This window comes from Silene latifolia, chromosome Y (genome assembly GCF_048544455.1).
Source record: "Silene latifolia isolate original U9 population chromosome Y, ASM4854445v1, whole genome shotgun sequence".
Classification (NCBI taxonomy): domain Eukaryota; kingdom Viridiplantae; phylum Streptophyta; class Magnoliopsida; order Caryophyllales; family Caryophyllaceae; genus Silene; species Silene latifolia.
Window position 1 is genome coordinate 425,243,044 of NC_133538.1, and position 23,767 is coordinate 425,266,810.

Genomic DNA, 23,767 nt, shown 5'->3' on the forward strand with positions numbered 1-23,767 from the left:
AGGGCCTTGTCCTCCACAGCACCATTAGAATCCTCAGAGAGCTGCAGACCAACAGTTTCAGTAGTCTGAGCAGTATCAATAGGTTGATCAACATGATCCTTCCTATTAGCAGAAGTCTTAGTTTCCTTAGAAGTAGCCTTGGGCTTCAACAACTTACAAGACTTACGTTCATGGCCCAATTTCTTACCATGAGTGTAATAAAACGGGAGCCATTCATACTCCACATCCTGAGTGATTTGGCCCAGAAAGGCAGAGTCAATAACCACATAGCTGGGTAAGGTCTCAGCAAGATCCACCTCAACCATAATACGGGTAAAAGATAACCTCTCCTTGTTTGTAGTGACAGGATCAGTGATACGTGCCTAATGTATAGTCTTTTTAGCCTATTTCAGCACGCATTTCTATACTGTTTTTATAGTATTTTGCCCCGAATTAGCTACTTTGGTGTATTTTGTCCTTCTTGTAGGAATGATCGCGGAAGTAGCGGAACCATACTCCTTTTCGTCCTTTTTGCATGCATTTAGAGGAGACGGGATTGTCCCAGAGCGAGATGTTGCACTTGGAAGTGTCGTTGCACGCATTACGAGGCATTTGGGTGAAGTCGTGAGCTGAATTGAAGACCCAAGTGGTCTATCGAGCTGTTTGGTGGTCGATCGAATGGTTCCTAGGCTCCCTGAGGCTCGATCGAGCTATTCCTTACTCGATCGAGTAAGATTCACATGATCAAGCCCTCGATCGAGTACCCTGCTGGTCGATCGAGGGACTTCTGCTGAGATATTGGTCGTTCGAGTGGTTTAATCCACTCGATCGAGAGGGTTTCGACATTGTGGGCTTTAATCAGTCCGTGTTTTATTTATTTCCGCATAAACACTTTGTGGTTTGGCTATTTAACCTATGATTTACTAGGTTATTAGTCATTCTTTTTATCATCTCTTTTACTTTCTAAGTTTTCACATTAGAAAACCACTGTTACTTCCTACGTTACTTTTACTTTCGACTGCCACTCTTAATTTCGGGATTGCTTCATTGGATTTCGAGTTCTTTACGTCGGAATTGCTTAGATTGTAATTCCCTCTCTTCCTTCAATAATAATTAACCTTTTCGTTGCATTAATTTCTTGTTGTCCTTATTTATTCTTTTGCCTAGTTTATTTATTATTGCGCTTTATTATTATTTCATTATGTCTTCTGCTGGAAATTTATCTGCTGCTAGATTAGTTATGAGCATGAGTAGCTAAACCCCCCCTCATGTTGGGATTAGGGGATCTGCGGTAGAATAATGACGACGTAGTGAATGAATTAGACGAATTGATTAAGAGACCCTGTCACTATAGCAATATAACTGTAATTCTCGACCTAGTTGAGTGCACGCTTCTATGTCACCCATTAATCTGGCTACAATTAATCCTGGATCGAAAGATTGGACTAAATAGGCCTGCTATAAACAGTAGACTACCCTAATGAGGACGAAAGTTAAGTTAGTGGTATTTTAGGGTGGGAAGTGGACCGAAAGGACCTTCTAATATCCGTCTCGCATTAGTTAAATGCGAGTCAATTCTTTGCTAAGTTGTTGAACTACCGTAGTGAACCGAATTCCCGACATGTCCCCCTCTTATTGATAGTTTTAATTCACTTCCTGCTTTACTGCTCTCTACTTTATTTCTCTTTCCTTTCAACTCTGTAGTTTAGAACCAAAAATTCAATCAACACCAATTGCTACCATAGGATTAGAAATAGATAGCTGTAGTTGCATTACCTCCCTGTGGATTCGACACTCGACTGCCTCTACTACATTTTTAGTTGAGACCGTTAGGTTTTATTTTTGACAGGTACGCGACAGACGTGTCAAATTTTGGCGCCGTTGCCGGGGAGGCAATTGTTCAATTTACTAGCTGTTTTATTTTTAATTCTTCTTTTAGTTTAAGGAACATCGTTCCTTAGACTATTCTTATATCTTGTCTGTAGTTCCTTCTTATGCGCAGGTCGCAAGGTGGGCCACTACTACCTTTTGATCCCGAGATTGATAGATCTCTGCACGTAAAAAGGAGACTATTCCAAGAGCAACAGGCAGAGGAAGAGCCTAGTTCTCGTGGTAGCTTTTACGAGAACGAGCTTTTCGAAGACAATCCACCGTCTTCTCCAGTTTCCAATTCATCAGTTGAATCTATCACTTTCCCAGATTTTCCCGAAATGGCCGAGGAAGCAACCATTGCTAGTCACTCCGAGCCCACGGCTGACAATCTCTATAAGGGGTTTGAACTGCCGGGAGATGCTAGGAAGTTCGAGCCCAAGCCAGCATACATCAATATGGTCGAGAAAAATCAGTTCGGGGGAGCTGCAACTGAAGACGCAGCTCAGCATATGGAGACTTTCATTGATTACTTTTGCGCTCCATACCTCCTCCCACCAAGCGTTAAAACTGATCGATCAAAGAAACTATGTTCATCTTCTCACTCCGCGATGCTGCAAGGGAGTGGTATAGGGATTTAGACCGAGCTGCTCACGGCATAACAGATTGGAATTCGCTAGCATTGGCGTTTTATAAGAAGTACTTCTCTGCTTCGAGAACCATCGCCATTAGAGCTCAGATAACAAGTTTCAAACAAGGGCCTGACGAGAACTTCCACGAGGCATGGCTTCGATTTAAGAAACTGGTGCGGACCATACCGCATCACGGTTTCGAAAAGTGGAGCCTGTGTAACCATTTTTACAATGGTTTATATGATGATCGAGGGCTATATTAGATCTTTGCGACCAATGGTCGATTTGCTGACAACTTGGGAGCAACCAAAGGGTGGAAGATTATAGATGATTTAGCCACTCATAGGGCTGAATATGGGAATTCAAGAGGAAACCAAAGGAGAGCCGTTGAATCCTCTTCAGTAGCCGCATTAGAAGGCCTTACCGCGAGGTTCGACAAGTATGAACTAGGGGGAGCTCTCAAGGGAGGAATGTACCATGTTAATGCTATGACAGACGGTCCTTCTGCCGTGCATGCGAGTGTGGGGTAGATGGACATGTCTCTGATTATTGTCCTAGTCCTTATGAGCAATGTGTTGCCTTTCAACATTACAGGCAAAACAACACTCATTACGAGCCGAATATCCACCCCAATCTGAGGTGGAGTAACCGAACGTGCTCAACCCCACCGCCCCTCCAAATCACCGCAATGCCCTATATTCCTCCACACCAGAAGCAACAAGGCTATCAGAAGCCTCCGTCCTTCAATCCTCCTAACCAAGGTGCTTCGTCATCTAGTGGGGTGAGTGAGATAGGTGAGTTAAAGTCCATGATGCAGTCCATTGCAAAGCAATTACAACAGAAGGACACGGCATTCAAGGCACTTGAGACTCAAGTTGCCCAACTGGCTGAAAATCAATCTTCAAGGAAGCCCGGTCATCTACCGACTCAAAATGACAAGAACCCAAATGAGACGGTGCATCTGATAGAGTTGAGAAGCGGTCTTTCTTACGAGGGACCGGAAGTACAGAAATCAGACCCGAGGGAAGCTGTCGCTGATGATGAACAGTGTTCTGTTAAGAGAAAAGGACTCACGACACAAGAGTTACTCGATCGACTGAAGTCTAATGCTCGATCGAGTGGAAATGGTGAAGAATCTGGTCGATCGAGTAGAGTTCCTGCTCGATCGAGTGAAGCAGAAAATGAGGTTGGTCGATCGAGTGGTAAGTTTGCTCGATCGACTGAAGCTGATGAAGAAATTGCTCGATCGAGTGAGCACATTGCTCGATCGAGTGATATTGATGACGGGAAGCTTATTCGAGAGCCTGCTAGTGCTCGTTTAAGCGAGGAATTACCAGAAAGGCCTCGTTCGAGAGGTAAGAAGCGTCCAAAGGATACTGAACTTGCTCCGGAAGACACTTTGGAAGCGAGAAACAAGGGGCTCGAGATTCCAATTACGGTTCCCTTCCCGAGGCGGCTGCAGAATACCAAGATTAATCAACAGTTTGGCAAATTTGTTGAGCTTTTGAAGAGTTTGGAAGTTTCTGTGCCGTTCACTGAATTGCTGACTAAGGTACCCTCTTATTTACGATTTATGAAAGAAATTTTAGCACGTAAGAGGACTATAAATGATAATGAGACCGTAGCTTTGACTGAGGTGGGGTCAGCCCTATTCCAAAATAAGCTACCTCCTAAGCAATCAGACCCGGGTAGTTTTTCGATCCCTTGTCACATCGGTATGCAATTGATTGATAATGCGCTATGCGATTTAGGCGCTAGCGTAAGTGTTCTACCTTTATCTCTAGCTAAGAGACTTGGTGTGACAAAGCTGAGTTGCACCAACATGATCCCAAATTGCCGACCGTAGTGTATCGCGGCCACTAGGTGTAGCGAGAAGACGTGCTGTTCGGATCGGGAAGTTCTTTATTCCCGTCGATTTTGTCGTCTTAGATATCCCGAAGATGTGCACACCCCTATCATTTTAGGGAGACCATTTTTGTCCACCGCCCGTGCGGTAATAGACGTCGGGGAAGACTTTGACCTTCCGTAGGGGACGAGGAGCCGACTTTCCATCGGTCCAAGTTCGGAGGGCTCCCATGCAAGCTCAACCTTGCAATGCCCTCTCTTCTGTTGACCCTATTATTGACACTCCGGATGAAAATTTGGAGAATATTGCTTTATTGTTGCTAACCCTCCGCCTCATCTTGAGAGCAAAAAGGAGGAAAGCTCGTCTGTTCTCCTTCTGCAGTACGGATGAAGGCGAGAAAGGAGTCACAAGGGACATGGTGCAACCATTATCAATCAAACTGGAGCCAAGGATGCCAAAGAAGATGACAGAGGGGCGAGAACGAAGACAGTTCGAACCTACATAGATTGGAACTATGTTCCTCCTCCTCTTGCAAACAGATAATTCAAGCTCATGGAAATCAAAGAGGACGGTCGATATCGCAAGTGACGTCCTCCATCGGAAGCCCACGAAGGGGCTACTGAAAGCTGATGGGAATTAAACGGGAAATGCCCCGTGTAACAACTTGTAATAGATATTTGTTTGAATTTCTTTTGAATTTCTTTTTTACGTTTTTAATTAGGACAATTAGTTTAGACAATCCCTTAGCTTAGACTGAGACTATAGACTGTGTTTTCTGCGTTTTTGGTATTCTGGGATATGTTTGGATATGTTTTACGCAGGTTTGGGGAAGATGCACGCAATTCGAGGAAGAAGGGACGAAATTCAAAGAGTCTACACGAGGAAGTCCTCGATCGAGTACTTTTTGTACTCGATCGAGTGGAAAATGGGTCGATCGAGCCGTCTGGCTACTCGATCGAGGAAGGCCACAGAGGAAATGATCGATCGAGAGGGTTCTTACTCGATCGAGCAAAGGGGACAGCAAAAGTCCTCGATCGAGTGATTAAAATCACTCGATCGAGTCAAATGAACAGTGGACGGGAGTTTTCTATACTTAACTCCTTATTTCAGTTTTCATTTCTATTTTATCCCTAATTTCTCCTAACACCTTCCTAATTGCGATTTACATCTCCCCCAAATCCCCATTTCTTGCCCAAAATTACCAAATCCATCACCTACATTCTATTGCTAGCTAATTAATCTTCAATAACCCCTTATTTTCCCCCTCTTTTGTGCTCGTTTTCACGGTTTTTAAAGGGGATTAGGGTTTGCGGTTTTTCAATCGAAAATCCGCCTTTGTTGATTGTTTTTTTTTTAAGTTTAATTGCTTGTATAGGATCATCATCATCAAGTAAGTGTTTCTTTCACACTCTTTGCAATTTCTCTTCATTTAATTCGAATTTCTTGAGGTGATTTGAATTAGGGTTCGAAAATCCATGTCTAGTCGATTTTGTTTCGACTTAATTGTGCTTATATGCCCTTAATTAGCTTGTTGATGATCTTTTCGCGATCCCTCGCTGTTTCTACATGTTTAATTCGAATTTTGCGCGATTTCCGCGATTAGGGTTCCTGTAAGTCGAATATGTCGACTGTCAGACGGTCCTTCTGTTGCCTTGCTTGCTTAACTTCAGTCCATGCTTACTTATCACTGTTGTTAACTGCCGTTACCGTCCCCTATCGCCATTACTTGATGTGAATTATTGGGAAATCCCGTGCTGTGAGTAGAAATCTTCGACTGTTAGGAGTCATACATGCTCCCATATTCGTTTTTATGCTGTATTAGCCCTTTTGCAATCACTATTTTATCATATTATCACCACTCGCATGCTGCTCTTCGAAATTCTTGAGGAATTGTTTGGTTTTGATTGCTGTACGTCGATTTTTTCGACTAATAGGGCCATTCTTTTTGCTGTCACATGCTGGTTAACGCTTCATTTTAGCCACGGTTAGCAGCTACCTTCTCTTATCATGCCCTTGATACTTTGCAGGATGGATACTAGTTCTCTGCCTTCTGCGAGTTCATCCTCCAGTCCATCCGTGACCGAGCCAGTGGTCCCTGCTGTTGCCACTAGCTCCGCCTTGGTCACCACTGCAGCACCAGTTCTACTTGTCTCAGCTGCAGGGACAGTTTACTCCGCAGCCAGCTCAGCCGGGAGCTCAGTTCAGGTTACACCGGCCACTACTCCTACCAGGCCTTTCTCTCTGCTAGACTGCGGATTCACGCCCCGTTTCCCGCAGCCTGGTATGCTGCCACCGAGGCCACACCAGCAGGCTAGCCAGTTAGCCATCACTTCCAGCCCTTCTGAGGCTGTTGTTACGGGGGAGGGCGCTCTCACACCTTTACCGAAGATGCCCACGGTACGTTTCACTTCAGAGGCTCACCGGAAACGGTTAACCGCTTTACTTCGTTGCCCTCTCTCCCCCACCCGTTTCCTTGCGCGGACTGACCTAGAGACCTTAGGCATTTATGAGGAGGTCTGTAGTTTGTTGAACGGGACGGGTATGTCGGGTCTGATTACCATGCAGGAGGCTACTATTCGTACCCTTACGTACGAGTTCTTTAGCTCCTATTCCTTTGACACCGACTCTTATGATGCTGACCACTCCAGTTCCTGCATTCACTTCCGACTCCGCAATGAGTCACACCACTGGACCTTGGCCAAGTTTGGGCAGGTTTTAGGACTAGTTAGTGACGGTCCCACCGCCCCACCTCGAGACCTCCTTCAGCCACTTTGGGCTGCTCTTTCTCACACCCCCTTCCACTCACGGAAGGGAGCTCACGTTCACTTACCTGCGCCCCGTTACTACTTGCGTCTGTTAGGAGAGACTGTTTTTGGGCGCCCTGAGTCCAATAACATGACCAACACTGAGCTAGCAATTCTCGCGGGGTACCTCAACATTGACTACGGTACCCCGCTTGTTCTAAACATTGCCTATCTGGTAGCTCAGCATTGGAATGGAATTGGGACTCGGGTCAAGACCGCTGTTGTCTGCGGCGGGCTAGTTACTAGGATTGCCCGCCACCTTTACCCCACTGACCCCAGGCTCACTGCACCTGATGAGATGGCTTACCTTGACTTGGGAGCCATGACCGACTTCGCTTGGTTCCCAAAGGCGAAGGGGAGTGCGAGCACGTGGAAGATTTGTGGTTCCACGTCTTGCATACCTTGCCGTGCTCTACCCTTCCGCCACTTTTACCGCTCCCTACTCACGCCGAGGAGCGAGGCCACCTCCACCTACCTACCACCTTACCTTCACCCCTCCTTCTTCTTCTAGGAAGAGGAAGCGGGAGGCCGGAGCATCTTCTAGCTCTCAGGCTCAGACTCAGGCCCAGGCTGGATTAACCCCCACGCCTCAGCCTACACCCACTCAGACTCATACTCTCCCTCCACATGACCCTCCTTCTGATCCGGCCTTTCCGGCCAACTTTGTCTGCCCTCCTGTTTTAGGGGCGCCCGAGGTCATGGACCAAGGGCGTCGTGATGCCGTGCTTTCAAATATGTGCAGGTACATTACTGAGATGAGACGGGATATGGCTTTGGCTGTATTCCCGCTCTACGAGTTCCATATCCGAGCCGGCGCGACCGATTCCGAGGGGGTGGCCGCATCCCTCCTTCTACCGATACCCGGCGGACGGGTACCCTCCACTTCCTTCGACTCGAGAGGAGGAGGAGGAGGAGGAGACAGCGGTAGCACGAGAGGTGCGGTTCTGGGCGAGAAGCGGCGGCACGGCCGAGCTGCGCGAGAGAGGAGGAGAGTGACCCTCCGTTCGTGCCCCGGTCCGGAGGATCACTGAGATGACGACTGAGTCTCCCCCTTGTTTGTTGCTGGTTTGGGGAGACCGTTTTGTTGAGTCGGAGTACCTGGGAGACGGCGGTACCGACGACGGGTAGCTACTGGTCTACTCACTTCCCCAGTTTTCTGGCTGGTTTGGGGAAGTTCGTGTTTTGTATGTTTTCTTACTCTTTTTATTTCGTCTCCTTTATTTTTCTTTTATTGGTTGTATACTCCCATCCCCCATTTTTCTGCTGGTGTATGCTGGAGGACAACGAGGGCGTTGTCCGTTTTGGTTTGGGGAGGGTATTGCATCCTTTTGAGTCTGCATCTGCATTTGTTTTGCATTCACGTTTAATTTTTCAGTTTGCATTTGTTGTTTATTTTCAAAAAATCAAAAATCCAAAAAAATTAGAAAATGTCAAAATTCAAAAAATTTCACGTTTATTTTTGCATTTAGGTTGAGTCGGAACGGTAGATTCCCGTGATGAAATTGCACTATAACTTGTCAATTCACTTGAGCCTTGCACTTTATTGATGGTTTTTAGCTCTGTCATACGCATAATCTACGAATTTCTGTTCAAATAATAGCTGACTGTCTAGACTTGACCTGATAAATTGGCAAACTACTTAAAAAATTCTGAGTTTTTAGAGCCATAACTGGTGCCATTCATGACCAGTTCATTAGGAATTTTGAGAGTAGTACTCCTTGCATAGCATGTTCGTCTCATTTGCACATTTATGACATTCAATTTCTCGTCAAATGCACATATTCGGGTCTGCGGTTGGTGTCACATGCAGGGAGGGTCTTGCAAATTCCCCTTTCTTTACATCTTTCACCCATTTAGCTCCACATTGACCAAAACTTGCCTTTATGACCCATTAGCTACATTCCAAACAAGCCTGCCTAGTCAAGCTAGTTAGTCTGTCCTTTTGTGGTATGTTTTCCATTGCAGTTTGGTCCGTAATTCCTGTTTGGAGTTGGTGTTTGTGTTAAGGAAGGAGGAAGAAAGAAAAAAAAAAGTATTGAAAAAGAAAAAAAAAAAGAGAAAACGTGAAAGAAAGAAGAAAAGAAAAAAATGGAAAAAATGATGAGATTCACATATACAAAGAAGAAAAGAAAAAAATGTGAAAAAGTTGTACCCTCTTGTCAGAGTTGAGAAGATGTTCGAAGATGTACAATCGACAAGAGGGTTGGTTGTTTCACTTAGTTGTTTCAGACGATGTGTTTAAAAAAGGGAACTTTGTGACCGTCTGACTCCTCCACTCTTATTCTATATTTTTGAGGAGATTGTGCTTTGAGTCTAGTGAGTTTTGTGCCAAGTGAAGGGTACTTGTGTTTAGTCTTTCAGTCAGTTGAGATCCGGATGGTTTACCATGGTCCTGTTAGGAACTAGCTTGACGCTTTTACCTCCACATTTCCATAACTTGTTTAGCCTTTTCTCACCTGAACCTCACTATTCCCATACTATTTGTAAGCCCTTGGCTGTGACGGACATTATTGGTTGGAGTGTGTGCATTAGTACTTGAATCGTCTTTAATTTTTGTTGCATGCCTGCTATGTAGGTCGCAGTTAGGTGAGTGACTGTCCTTTCTTCTCTCTTTTACATATTACATTTGCCCTTTGCTTCATGAGAGAAGAGTGACCACGTGAGAGTCCAGTTTTGTTGGTCTTGCAAGGTCGATAGGTCAGCTTTATTTCTGAACAGCTTATAATTCGTTTGCGTATTGACTGCCTAGCTTTAACTGTTGATTTCTGTTGCATTAAATCGGTTCAAGTAGACAAGTTAAGCTAGCTCTGAGTTATCATTTCCGTTCCATTAGTTTAGTTTTGAGTTTACTCGAGGGCGAGTAAAGGTTTGGTTTGGGGAGATTTGATACGTGCCTAATGTATAGTCTTTTTAGCCTATTTCAAAGACGCATTTCTATGCATTTCTATCTTTTTTTTATAGTATTTTGCCCCGAATTAGCTACTTTGGTGTATTTTGTCCTTCTTGTAGGAATGATCGCGGAAGTAGCGGAACCATACTCCTTTTCGTCCTTTTTGCATGCATTTAGAGGAGACGGGATTGTCCCAGAGCGAGATGTTGCACTTGGAAGTGTCGTTGCACGCATTACGAGGCATTTGGGTGAAGACGTGAGCTGAATTGAAGACCTAAGTGGTCTATCGAGCTGTTTGGTGGTCGATCGAATGGTTCCTAGGCTCCCTGAGGCTCGATCGAGCTATTCCTTACTCGATCGAGTACGATGCACATGATCAAGCCCTCGATCGAGTACCCTGCTGGTCGATCGAGGGACTTCTGCTGAGATATTGGTCGATCGAGTGGTTTAATCCACTCGATCGAGAGGGTTTCGACATTGTGGGCTTTAATCAGTCCGTATTTTATTTATTTCCGCATAAACACTTTGTGGTTTGGCTATTTAACCTATGATTTACTAGGTTATTAGTCATTCTTTTTATCATCTCTTTTACTTTCTAAGTTTTCACATTAGAAAACCACTGTTACTTCCTACGTTACTTTTACTTTCGACTGCCACTCTTAATTTCGGGATTGCTTCATTGGATTTCGAGTTCTTTACGCCGGAATTGCTTAGATTGTAATTCCCTCTCTTCTTTCAATAATAATTAACCTTTTCGTTGCATTAATTTCTTGTTGTCCTTATTTATTCTTTTGCCTAGTTTATTTATTATTGCGCTTTATTATTATTTCATTATGTCTTCTCTGAAATTTATCTCTTTGCTAGATTAGTTATGAGCATGAGTAGCTAAACCCCCCCTCATGTTGGGATTAGGGGATCTGCGGTAGAATAATGACGACGTAGTGAATGAATTAGACGAATTGATTAAGAGACCCTGTCACTATAGCAATATAACTGTAATTCTCGACCTAGTTGAGTGCACGCTTCTATGTCACCCATTAATCTGGCTACAATTAATCCTGGATCGAAAGATTGGACTAAATAGGCCTGCTATAAACAGTAGACTACCCTAATGAGGACGAAAGTTAAGTTAGTGGTATTTTAGGGTGGGAAGTGGACCGAAAGGACCTTCTAATATCCGTCTCGCATTAGTTAAATGAGTCAATTCTGCTAAGTTGTTGAACTACCGTAGTGAACCGAATTCCCGACATGTCCCCCTCTTATTGATAGTTTTAATTCACTTCCTGCTTTACTGCTCTCTACTTTATTTCTCTTTCCTTTCAACTCTGTAGTTTAGAACCAAAAATTCAATCAACACCAATTGCTACCATAGGATTAGAAATAGATAGCTGTAGTTGCATTACCTCCCCGTGGATTCGATACTCATTTTGCCCTCTACTACATTTTTAGTTGAGACCGTTAGGTTTTATTTTTGACAGGTACGCGACAGACGTGTCAATCAGCATAGAGAGGAGTTCCAATTTTTCTTGCAATCTTACTCAATGCAGAAGCAGACCAAAGATGAGGGTCCAGATTATGTAACAATACCCAGACTGGCACCTTAGTAATATTATCCAACTGAGTAGGAAACTGCGGAGACCAATGCTTCAGTAAGAGTAATGTCCATTCAGACTCCAAGCAGTTCCCCTCAGAATGGTGTTCATATCCTCAGCTTTTGAAAATCTAAAATAGAACCATCCCTTCTTAAAGTACAGGACAACAGGTTTAACCACATGATTCCAGTGTTTCTCCACAAAAGCTTTAACCTGACCAACAGTAGGTTTTGCCCCAAAAAATTGACCAACCAAAGTATGCTGCCAAAAGAGTAATTCACTCTCTATATCCTGCTCTTCAATCACCACACTAGTTGGAGTCGTATCATAAACCCCACTCAAATCCATTCCCACGGCAGACTTGTTAACCTTGTCAACCCAAGTCGTCTTCTTCCCCATATCTGTCTCTGAAGCTTGTTGAGACGCAGATGGCCTCGGGACCGGAGCATCTTGTACCCGGCCCGCTTCAATACCAGCAATCGTTATACCTTTGTCCCCACCATCACTAGGGACAAGAACATCAACAACCTTATCCCCAGCCACCTGAGTAACGGCAACAGCAGACACAACCATGTCCTTAGAACTCCCAGCAGGCCCCTTTACAGATGAAACCCTAACACTCCTTGTCGCTAGGCAACGAGAACTACGAATAGATTTATCAAGAGCATGATTAATCAGAACATTCACAGAGTTTGAGTTACCTTGTGGAGTAGAAAGAGCAACCTCCTACGCCGATCTACCCCTTCGCGGGTGCTAAACAACAATATTAAGCTTCTTAGGACGTCCCATGGTCGGAGAAAGAAGGAAAATCAGACGAGGAAGAACTTCGCCGTCAGAATCGCCTTTTTCGCAAAGAGAAACCCTCTCCTAACCAACAATTATTATTATTATTATTATTATTATTATTATTATTATTATTATTATTATTATTATTATTATTATTATTATTATTATTATTATTATTATTATTATTATTGTCATTGTTATTATTGTCATTGTTATTATTGTTATTATTATTGTTATTATTATTATTGTTATTATTGTTATTATTATTATTATTATTATTATTATTATTTGCATTAATTATTATTAGTATTATTATTAATTATTATTAGTATTATTATTAATTATTAATTATTATTATTATTATTATTATTATTATATTATTATTATTGGTATTACTATTATCATTATCATTATTATTTTCATTATTATTATTAGTATTAGCATTATTATTATTTGCATTATTAACATTATCATCATCATCATTATTATTATTATTATTATTATTATTATTATTATTATTATTATTATTATTATTATTATTATTATTATTATTGTTATTGTTATTGTTATTGTTATTGTTATTGTTATTGTTATTGTTATTGTTAATATTGTTATTATTATTATTATTATTATTATTATTATTATTATTATTATTATTATTATTATTATTATTATTATTAGCATAATAATAATAATAATAATTATTATTATTATTATAATTATTATTATTGGTATTACTATTACTATTATCATTATCATTATTATTTTCATTATTATTATTTGCATTATTTGCATTATTAGCATTATCATCATCATTATTATTATTATTATTATTATTGTTGTTATTATTATTATTATTATTATTATTATTAGCATTATTATTATTATTATTATTATTATTATTATTATTATTATTATTATTAGCATTATTATTAGCATTATTATTATTATTTTTTTGTTTTTTTTTTTTTGCAAGAAGGGTATTACTCATTATATTCCAAAAATAGGAGTACAAGAGTTTTCTTACAAAGGTATATCCCCTATACCATATTCAAAACTGCTCCACTATCTATACAAGAGGACTATAAGTCTAAGAAGTGAATATTGTGTCTATGTCATGTAATACATTTTCAGGACCTCTACACGCAAGTAGTGCATTGACAGTGAATTTTAGTTCACTGAAAACAGCCTGGATAGATCTCTCCTGATCCCTAAACGCACGAGCATTCCTCTCTGCCCAAATAGCATAAACCAGACTACCAATGCCGCAGCTAATCAATGGTTTCCTACTCCCCTGACCTCTGCTATACATAGTAAGCAAGGAGTAGAGTGAAGTAAGGGAGGAAAGTAGCTGTATCCACTGCTGCAAAAGAGTGAGCAATCCTGCAGCATAAGGGCAAGCAAAGAACAAGTGATCAGCACACTCAGCTGCAGTTTTGCACAAGTAGCATCTATTCACAAGAACAATCCCTCGAGTAATTAAGAGATCTTGGGTAGCTAGCTTTTTTTGAATAGCTAGCATGAGGATGATTTTATGCCGTGGAAGAATAGTAGTTACGTGAATAGCTTTATAGACAAAGAAGGACAGGATAAGAGCATCTCGGTTATCATAAGCTTTCTTCACGAGAACCGACCCACGATAATGCGGTTGGAGAGCATAGCCTCAATCGCCGAACAAAGGTGCCTAGCCGCTTAATGCGGGCATCTCTAAGAAGAAGAACTCCTCTAAGACTTTCGAGAAAACAAATCCCTAACAACAAGGTCCCGGATAGAACATTCGGTTAAGAAATACTTTGTAACCCAGAAATCCAAATTGCTCCGGTCCCTCTATCCAAATGCCAAAGCCATTTCAAAGATAGACTTTGTTCCAGTGCAAACATCCTTAACCCGAAAACCCCTTCCTCCCAGGGTGCACAAATGCTCTTCCAGGCTTTAAAGATGTGCTTCTTCTTGCCGCGCATCTTCCCCGGAAAATATCCCTGCTAAGTTTGGAGATAAGAAGGCAAATCTGCGTGGCAATAATAAGCCGATGCACCGAGAAGTTATTGAGACCAAAAACTATGGAGTTCAGGACTTGAATTCTCCCAGCATAAGAAAGGTGCTGAATAGAGTAGGTCCCCTTTAGGGTCTGAAGCTTTAGAATCAAAGCATTATACATGTCCATAGTTTTCATGTGATTCTTTCTTTATTTTTGCATTTAGGTTGAGTCGGAACGGTAGATTCCCGTGATGAAATTGCACTATAACTTGTCAATTCACTTGAGCCTTGCACTTTATTGATGGTTTTTAGCTCTGTCATACGCATAATCTACGAATTTCTGTTCAAATAATAGCTGACTGTCTAGACTTGACCTGATAAATTGGCAAACTACTTAAAAAATTCTGAGTTTTTAGAGCCATAACTAGTGCCATTCATGACCAGTTCATTAGGAATTTTGAGAGTAGTACTCCTTGCATAGCATGTTCGTCTCATTTGCACATTTATGACATTCAATTTCTCGTCAAATGCACATATTCGGGTCTGCGGTTGGTGTCACATGCAGGGAGGGTCTTGCAAATTCCTCTTTCTTTACATCTTTCACCCATTTAGCTCCACATTGACCAAAACTTGCCTTTATGACCCATTAGCTACATTCCAAACAAGCCTGCCTAGTCAAGCTAGTTAGTCTGTCCTTTTGTGGTATGTTTTCCATTGCAGTTTGGTCCGTAATTCCTGTTTGGAGTTGGTGTTTGTGTTAAGGAAGGAGGAAGAAAGAAAAAAAAAAGTATTGAAAAAGAAAAAAAAAAGAGAAAACGTGAAAGAAAGAAGAAAAGAAAAAAAATGGAAAAAATGATGAGATTCACATATACAAAGAAGAAAAGAAAAAAATGTGAAAAAGTTGTACCCTCTTGTCAGAGTTGAGAAGATGTTCGAAGATGTACAATCGACAAGAGGGTTGGTTGTTTCAGTTAGTTGTTTCAGACGATGTGTTTAAAAAAGGGAACTTTGTGACCGTCTGACTCCTCCACTCTTATTCTATATTTTTGAGGAGATTGTGCTTTGAGTCTAGTGAGTTTTGTGCCAAGTGAAGGGTACTTGTGTTTAGTCTTTCAGTCAGTTGAGATCCGGATGGTTTACCATGGTCCTGTTAGGAACTAGCTTGACGCTTTTACCTCCACATTTCCATAACTTGTTTAGCCTTTTCTCACCTGAACCTCACTATTCCCATACTATTTGTAAGCCCTTGGCTGTGACGGACATTATTGGTTGGAGTGTGTGCATTAGTACTTGAATCGTCTTTAATTTTTGTTGCATGCCTGCTATGTAGGTCGCAGTTAGGTGAGTGACTGTCCTTTCTTCTCTCTTTTACATATTACATTTGCCCTTTGCTTCATGAGAGAAGAGTGACCACGTGAGAGTCCAGTTTTGTTGGTCTTGCAAGGTCGATAGGTCACTTTATTTACGAACGACTTATAATTCGTTTGCGTATTGATTTGCCTAGCTTTAATCGTTGATTTCTTTGCATTAAATCGGTTCAAGTAGACAAGTTAAGCTAGCTACGAGTTATCATTTCCGTTCCATTAGTTTAGTTTTGAGTTTACTCGAGGGCGAGTAAAGGTTTGGTTTGGGGAGATTTGATACGTGCCTAATGTATAGTCTTTTTAGCCTATTTCAGCACGCATTTCTATGCATTTCTATACTGTTTTTATAGTATTTTGCCCCGAATTAGCTACTTTGGTGTATTTTGTCCTTCTTGTAGGAATGATCGCGGAAGTAGCGGAACCATACTCCTTTTCGTCCTTTTTGCATGCATTTAGAGGAGACGGGATTGTCCCAGAGCGAGATGTTGCACTTGGAAGTGTCGTTGCACGCATTACGAGGCATTTGGGTGAAGACGTGAGCTGAATTGAAGACCTAAGTGGTCTATCGAGCTGTTTGGTGGTCGATCGAATGGTTCCTAGGCTCCACGAGGCTCGATCGAGCTATTCCTTACTCGATCGAGTACGATGCACATGATCAAGCCCTCGATCGAGTACCTGTGGTCGATCGAGGGACTTCTGCTGAGATATTGGTCGATCGAGTGGTTTAATCCACTAGATCGAGAGGGTTTCGACATTGTGGGCTTTAATCAGTCCGTATTTTATTTATTTCCGCATAAACACTTTGTGGTTTGGCTATTTAACCTATGATTTACTAGGTTATTAGTCATTCTTTTTATCATCTCTTTTACTTTCTAAGTTTTCACATTAGAAAACCACTGTTACTTCCTACGTTACTTTTACTTTCGACTGCCACTCTTAATTTCGGGATTGCTTCATTGGATTTCGAGTTCTTTACGCCGGAATTGCTTAGATTGTAATTCCCTCTCTTCTTTCAATAATAATTAACCTTTTCGTTGCATTAATTTCTTGTTGTCCTTATTTATTCTTTTGCCTAGTTTATTTATTATTGCGCTTTATTATTATTTCATTATGTCTTATCACTGGAAATTTATCTGTTTTGCTAGATTAGTTATGAGCATGAGTAGCTAAACCCCCCTCATGTTGGGATTAGGGGATCTGCGGTAGAATAATGACGACGTAGTGAATGAATTAGACGAATTGATTAAGAGACCACATCACTATAGCAATATAACCGTAATTCTCGACCTAGTTGAGTGCACGCTTCTATGTCACCCATTAATCTGCTACAATTAATCCTGGATCGAAAGATTGGACTAAATAGGCCTGCTATAAACAGGAGACTACCCTAATGAGGACGAAAGTTAAGTTAGTGGTATTTTAGGGTGGGAAGTGGACCGAAAGGACCTTCTAATATCCGTCTCGCATTAGTTAAATGCGAGTCAATTCTTGCTAAGTTGTTGAACTACCGTAGTGAACCGAATTCCCGACATGTCCCCCTCTTATTGATAGTTTTAATTCACTTCCTGCTTTACTGCTCTCTACTTTATTTCTCTTTCCTTTCAACTCTGTAGTTTACAACCAAAAATTCAATCAACACCAATTGCTACCATAGGATTAGAAATAGATAGCTGTAGTTGCATTACCTCCCTGTGGATTCGATACTCGACTGCCTCTACTACATTTTTAGTTGAGACCGTTAGGTTTTATTTTTGACAGGTACGCGACAGACGTGTCAATCAGCATAGAGAGGAGTTCCAATTTTTCTTGCAATCTTACTCAATGCAGAAGCAGACCAAAGATGAGGGTCCAGTTATGTAACAATACCCCGATCGGCACCTTAGTAATATTATCCAACTGAGTAGGAAACTGCGGAGACCAATGCTTCAGTAAGAGTAATGTCCATTCAGACTCCAAGCAGTTCCCCTCAGAATGGTGTTCATATCCTCAGCTTTTGAAAATCTAAAATAGAACCATCCCTTCTTAAAGTACAGGACAACAGGTTTAACCACATGATTCCAGTGTTTCTCCACAAAAGCTTTAACCTGACCAACAGTAGGTTTTGCCCCAAAAAATTGACCAACCAAAGTATGCTGCCAAAAGAGTAATTCACTCTCTATATCCTGCTCTTCAATCACCACACTAGTTGGAGTCGTATCATAAACCCCACTCAAATCCATTCCCACGGCAGACTTGTTAACCTTGTCAACCCAAGTCGTCTTCTTCCCCATATCTGTCTCTGAAGCTTGTTGAGACGCAGATGGCCTCGGGACAGGAGCATCTTGTACCCGGCCCGCTTCAATACCAGCAATCGTTATACCTTTGTCCCCACCATCACTAGGGACAAGAACATCAACAACCTTATCCCCAGCCACCTGAGTAACGGCAACAGCAGACACAACCATGTCCTTAGAACTCCCAGCAGGCCCCTTTACAGATGAAACCCTAACACTCCTTGTCGCTAGGCAACGAGAACTACGAATAGATTTATCAAGAGCATGATTAATCAGAACATTCACAGAGTTTGAGTTACCTTGTGGAGTAGAAAGAGCAACCTCCTACGCCGATCTACCCCTTCGCGGGTGCTAAACAACAATATTAAGCTTCTTAGGACGTCCCATGGTCGGAGAAAGAAGGAAAATCAGACGAGGAAGAACTTCGCCGTCAGAATCGCCTTTTTCGCAAAGAGAAACCCTCTCCTAACCAACAATTATTATTATTATTATTATTATTATTATTATTATTATTATTATTATTATTATTATTATTATTATTATTATTATTGTCATTGTTATTATTGTCATTGTTATTATTGTTATTATTATTGTTATTATTATTATTGTTATTATTATTATTATTATTATTTGCATTAATTATTATTAGTATTATTATTACTAATTATTAGTATTATTATTAATTATTATTATTATTATTATTATTATTATTATTATTATTATTATATTATTATTATTATTGGTATTACTATTATCATTATCATTATTATTTTCATTATTATTATTAGTATTAGCATTATTATTATTTGCATTATTAACATTATCATCATCATTATTATTATTATTATTATTATTATTATTATTATTATTATTATTGTTATTGTTATTGTTATTGTTATTGTTATTGTTATTGTTATTGTTATTGTTAATATTGTTATTATTATTATTATTATTATTATTATTATTATTATTATTATTATTATTATTATTATTATTATTATTATTATTATTATTATTATTATTATTATTAGCATAATAATAATAATAATAATAATTATTATTATTATTATTATTATTATAATTATTATTATTGGTATTACTATTACTATTATCATTATCATTATTATTTTCATTATTATTATTATTTGCATTATTTGCATTATTTGCATTATTAGCATTATCATCATCATCATTATTATTATTATTATTATTGTTGTTATTATTATTATTATTATTATTATTATTATTATTATTAGCATTATTATTATTATTATTATTATTATTATTATTATTATTATTATTATTATTATTATTATTATTATTTTTTTGTTTTTTTTTTTGCAAGAAGGGTATTACTCATTATATTCCAAAAATAGGAGTACAAGAGTTTTCTTACAAAGGTATATCCCCTATACCATATTCAAAACTCCTCCACTATCTATACAAGAGGACTATAAGTCTAAGAAGTGAATATTGTGTCTATGTCATGTAATACATTTTCGGGACCTCTACACGCAAGTAGTGCATTGACAAGTGAATTTTAGTTCACTTTGAAAACACTGGATAGATCTCTCCTGATCCCTAAACGCACGAGCATTCCTCTCTGCCCAAATAGCATAAACCGGACTACCAATGCCGACTAATCAATGGTTTCCTACTCCCGACCTCTCTATACATAGTAAGCAAGGAGTAGAGTGAAGTAAGGGAGGAAAGTAGGCTGTATCCACTTCTTTGCAAAAGAGTGAGCAATCTGCGCATAAGGGCAAGCAAAGAACAAGTGATCAGCACACTCAGCTGCAGTTTTGCACAAGTAGCATCTATTCACAAGAACAATCCCTCGAGTAATTAAGAGATCTTGGGTAGCTAGCTTTTTTTGAATAGCTAGCATGAGGATGATTTTATGCCGTGGAAGAATAGTAGTTCTGTGAATAGCTTTATAGACAGCAAGGACAGGATAAGAGCATCTCAGGCTATCATAAGCTTTCTTCACGAGAATCGACCCACGATAATGCAGTTGGAGAGCATAGCCTGAACTGCCTGAACAGTGCCTAGCTGCTTAATGCAGGCATCTCTAAGAAGAAGAACTCCTCTAAGACTTTCAGAGAAACAGTCCCTAACAACAAGGTCCCAGATAGAACATTCAGTTAAGAAATACTTTGTAACCCAGGAAATCCAAATTGCTCCAGTCCCTCTATCCAAATGCCAAAGCCATTTCAGCATAGCAGCTTTGTTCCAGGTGCAAACATCCTTAACCTGAAAACCCCCTTCCTCCCAGGGTGCACAAATGCTCTTCCAGGCTTTAAAGATGTGCTTCTTCTTGCTGCCAGATCTTCCCCAGAAAATATCCCTGCTAAGTTTGGAGATAAGAAGGCAAATCTGCTGTGGCAATAATAAGCCAGTGCACCAGAAGTTATTGAGACCAAAAACTATGGAGTTCAGGACTTGAATTCTCCCAGCATAAGAAAGGTGCTGAATAGAGTAGGTCCCCTTTAGGGTCTGAAGCTTTAGAATCAAAGCATTATACATGTCCATAGTAAGCCTGGAATCATTTATTGGATAGCCCAGATATCTGAAGGGGAAGGATCCCTCTTTAATCCCAACTCTTTCCAGAATAAGAGCCTTGACTGTAGGGGCACACCCCAAAATAAATGTCAGTTTTTTCCAAGTTAGCGTCAAGCCAGACCAATGAGAGAAGGAGCTCAAAATGGCGTAGCTTTTTTGAACTCAAGGCAAATCTCCTCGAGTAAATATCATGAGATCATCAGCAAAGACCAGATGAGTTACCTTGAGTTTTGAACATCTAGGGTGATAGGAAACATCAGAAGAAAGGCACATTGTTCTAAGCTCTCTAGATAATATTTCCATGCTTAAAACAAACAAATAAGGGGATAAAGGATCCCCTTGCCTCACTCCACTTTGCCCTTTGAAGAAACCATGGTGTGTACCATTGACTTTAAGAGTAAACCAAGAGCCAGTGACACAAGCCATGATCCATTTGATGAAGATGGGAGGGAAATTAAGACCAGCTAGCATGTTCCTGATGAAGGACCATTGTAAAGTGTCAAAAGCCTTACTAATGTCAATCTTAAGCATGCATCTAGGGGTGATATTCTTCCTTCCATAGCCCTTAAGAAGACCTTGGGTAAGCATCACATTCTCAAACAAACTCCTTCCCTGAACAAAAGCAGCCTGCTCTGGCCCAATAATTTCAGGAATAACAGTTTGGAGCCTAGCAGTTAAGATCTTACTGATGGTTTTATAGACAGTAGAGCAACAAGAGATAGGTCTAAAGTCTTTTACAGTTTGTGGGAAAGCCTTCTTAGGTATTAATGAGACCAAAGTAGTGTTAGCTTGCTTAGGCAAGAAACCAGTTTTAAAAAAGTCCTCCACAGCTAGACAAAAATCATTTCCAACAATCTCCCAGGCTTTCTTGAAAAATCCAGCAGAGAAGCCGTCCATACCTGGACTTTTGTTAGAATCTATATCGAACAGAGCCTTCTTGAAAGAGCTTCATGGCCATCATTGCTAACACAGGGTCCATTGGAAAGCACACCAGGATCAATAGGAGCTACCTGGACAGTATTGCCCAACAGCTCTTTATAATAGTCAACAAAAGCTTCCCCCACCTCCTGCAAACCAGTGTGATGAGTACCATTGTGACCTTTAATGTCACCTATCATTTGCTGCTGCTGCCTTTCCTTTATTTTATTGAAGAAAAATTTAGAGTTGGTATCATTATATTTAATGCTATGCACCTTAGCTCTCTGAGAGAGCATCTGTAGCTCAGTATCTTTAAGTGCCCAGAGCTCTTTAGAGAGTTCCTTTTCCTGATTGATGAGAAGATCATTAATAGGGTCCTGCCTGAGCTTTCTAAAACACTGGGAGAGCTCTTCTTTTTTTGTTTTAATCTTCTCCCCAATATTAGCATAGTGTTCAGAATGCAAGTGCCTTAGCACCTTTTTAACAGTTTTGAGCTTGCTCATTAGACGAAACATAGAGTTACCATTGGGACTATGAGTCCAAGCTTCATCCACCAACTGAAGGAATTGAGGGTGTTCAGTCCAGCAGTTAAGGAATTTAAAATGCTTCCTAGGTCTGTCATTATCATGAAAAGAAAGCAGGCCAGGGCAATGATCAGAAATACCAGGGTCAAGAAAATGAGCAGTAGTTTGAGAAAAAGTCTGCAACCAGGTATTATTGACTAAAATCCTGTCAAGTTTGGAGTAAATACTTCCTGCTTATTGAACCAAGTGAAGTCATTTCCAGTGCCACTCATATCATCAAGTCCACAATTAAGAAGACAGGAATTGAAATCCATTAACTCACTCAGAATAGGAGGGCTGGCACTAATTTTCTCATGAGAGTGTCTTACCACATTGAAATCCCCCATAGCTTCCCACTGAGTAACACTTGTAGAGAACTGGTTCAGAGAGTCCCATAAATCATGCCTCCTAGTGGCACTATTACTACCATAGACCACAGACAGGTAGAATTCCTTGCCAGTAAGGTAGTGTCTAATTTTACATTGAATAACCTGGGCTTCTTCTTGCAAAATGTCCACCTTAGTAGTAGCTGGGTTCCATAATACCCAAATTCTCCCATTATAGTGCTTATTGTAATTACAGAAAGCATCATACCTCTTAAATTTAGATCTCATAATAGTTTTAGCTTTAGTACTCTTTACCCTAGTCTCAAGGAGACCCAGAACATCCACATTATTTTCTTTAAGAAAGAGAGTAACCTCACTATGCTTTATTGGCTTATTAAAGCCTCTGATATTCCAAGTGGCAAGAATCATTGGAGAGGGGGATCAGGGGGGTCCCCTAGAATAGGATGCTGCAACACTGATTCCATATCATTAGGATCATCCAAAGAAAAGCAAATGCATTTGCGATAAGGATAGTGATGGTATGCTCGACTCGATTGAGCGATCTCTCTTCATGGCTATTTGAGACGGCCGAACGGTCCCTCTTGGTGCATTCTTGATGCTTTTCAAATAGACAAAGAATCGGGAGTCCAACTTATGAACCAAATGACAGGATTGTTCCCCATCCGTGGCACAAAGTCGGGACCCTCCACAACGGTGGTGAGGTACCACCTAGCACACAAGGAGTAGCTACTTCATGGTCAACCATACTCTCAGTAGTGACTATATCAGACACTATCTCACCCTCTTCTAAGGTTAAGGGATCAAAAGAATTTTGTATAACAGTTATCACAGGTGACTCAATGGAACAAACTCTCTTCAAGGCTATTTGAGGTTGAACCAATTGGTCCATATTGGTGCATTCTTGATGCATTTCAAAGATTCAAGGATTTAGATCCTGAATCGGCAGCTGAGCATGAGAACCAGAACTCTGCTCGGTAGGCTCGAAAAGAAATAACCCCATCCCAACCTCGAGGTATCACCTAGCACACAAGGAGTAGTCTTCTTAATGTATTTAGCCCCTACTTTCTTCTGAGTAGCAATGACAACAGGCTTGTTCTTTTTACATGTCTGCTTGAGATGACCCATTTTTCCACAACTAGCACAATAGTGAGGAATCCACTCATACTCAACCCTCTGAGTGTAAGGACCAAAGGGAGTGTTAAGAGAGATTTCAAGGGGAGGGTCAGAAGATATGTCCACCTCTATCATAACCCTAGCAAAGGACAATTTGTCTTTATTGGTGGTTGGGATATCAGCAAACATAGGTCTACCTATTTTACTTGACATCTTGCTTAACACAGCACTTGACCATAGGTAAGGGTCTAG

General features: G+C 40.4%; 1 protein-coding gene across 1 annotated transcript; it reads right to left on the bottom strand.

The window, feature by feature from the left end:
* Positions 1–21,491: 21,491 nt before the first annotated feature.
* LOC141632490 (uncharacterized) lies at positions 21,492–22,810 on the bottom strand. Its single transcript, XM_074445037.1, has 2 exons — positions 22,244–22,810; positions 21,492–22,193 (listed from the first exon to the last, which is right to left on the bottom strand). The coding sequence occupies exons 1-2, from the start codon at positions 22,808–22,810 to the stop codon at positions 21,492–21,494; spliced, it is 1,269 nt and encodes a 422-aa protein (XP_074301138.1).
* Positions 22,811–23,767: the final 957 nt, after the last annotated feature.

What these genes read in the sequence shown, in the direction of transcription:
- LOC141632490 (XM_074445037.1), bottom strand. Translation starts at nt 22,810, where the DNA reads ATGATTCTTGCCACTTGGAATATCAGAGGCTTTAATAAGCCAATAAAG. An exon ending in CTTGGTTCAATAAGCAGGAA is followed by an intron (nt 22,194 to 22,243) that starts GTATTTACTCCA and finishes ACCTGGTTGCAG; the next exon opens with ACTTTTTCTCAAACTACTGC.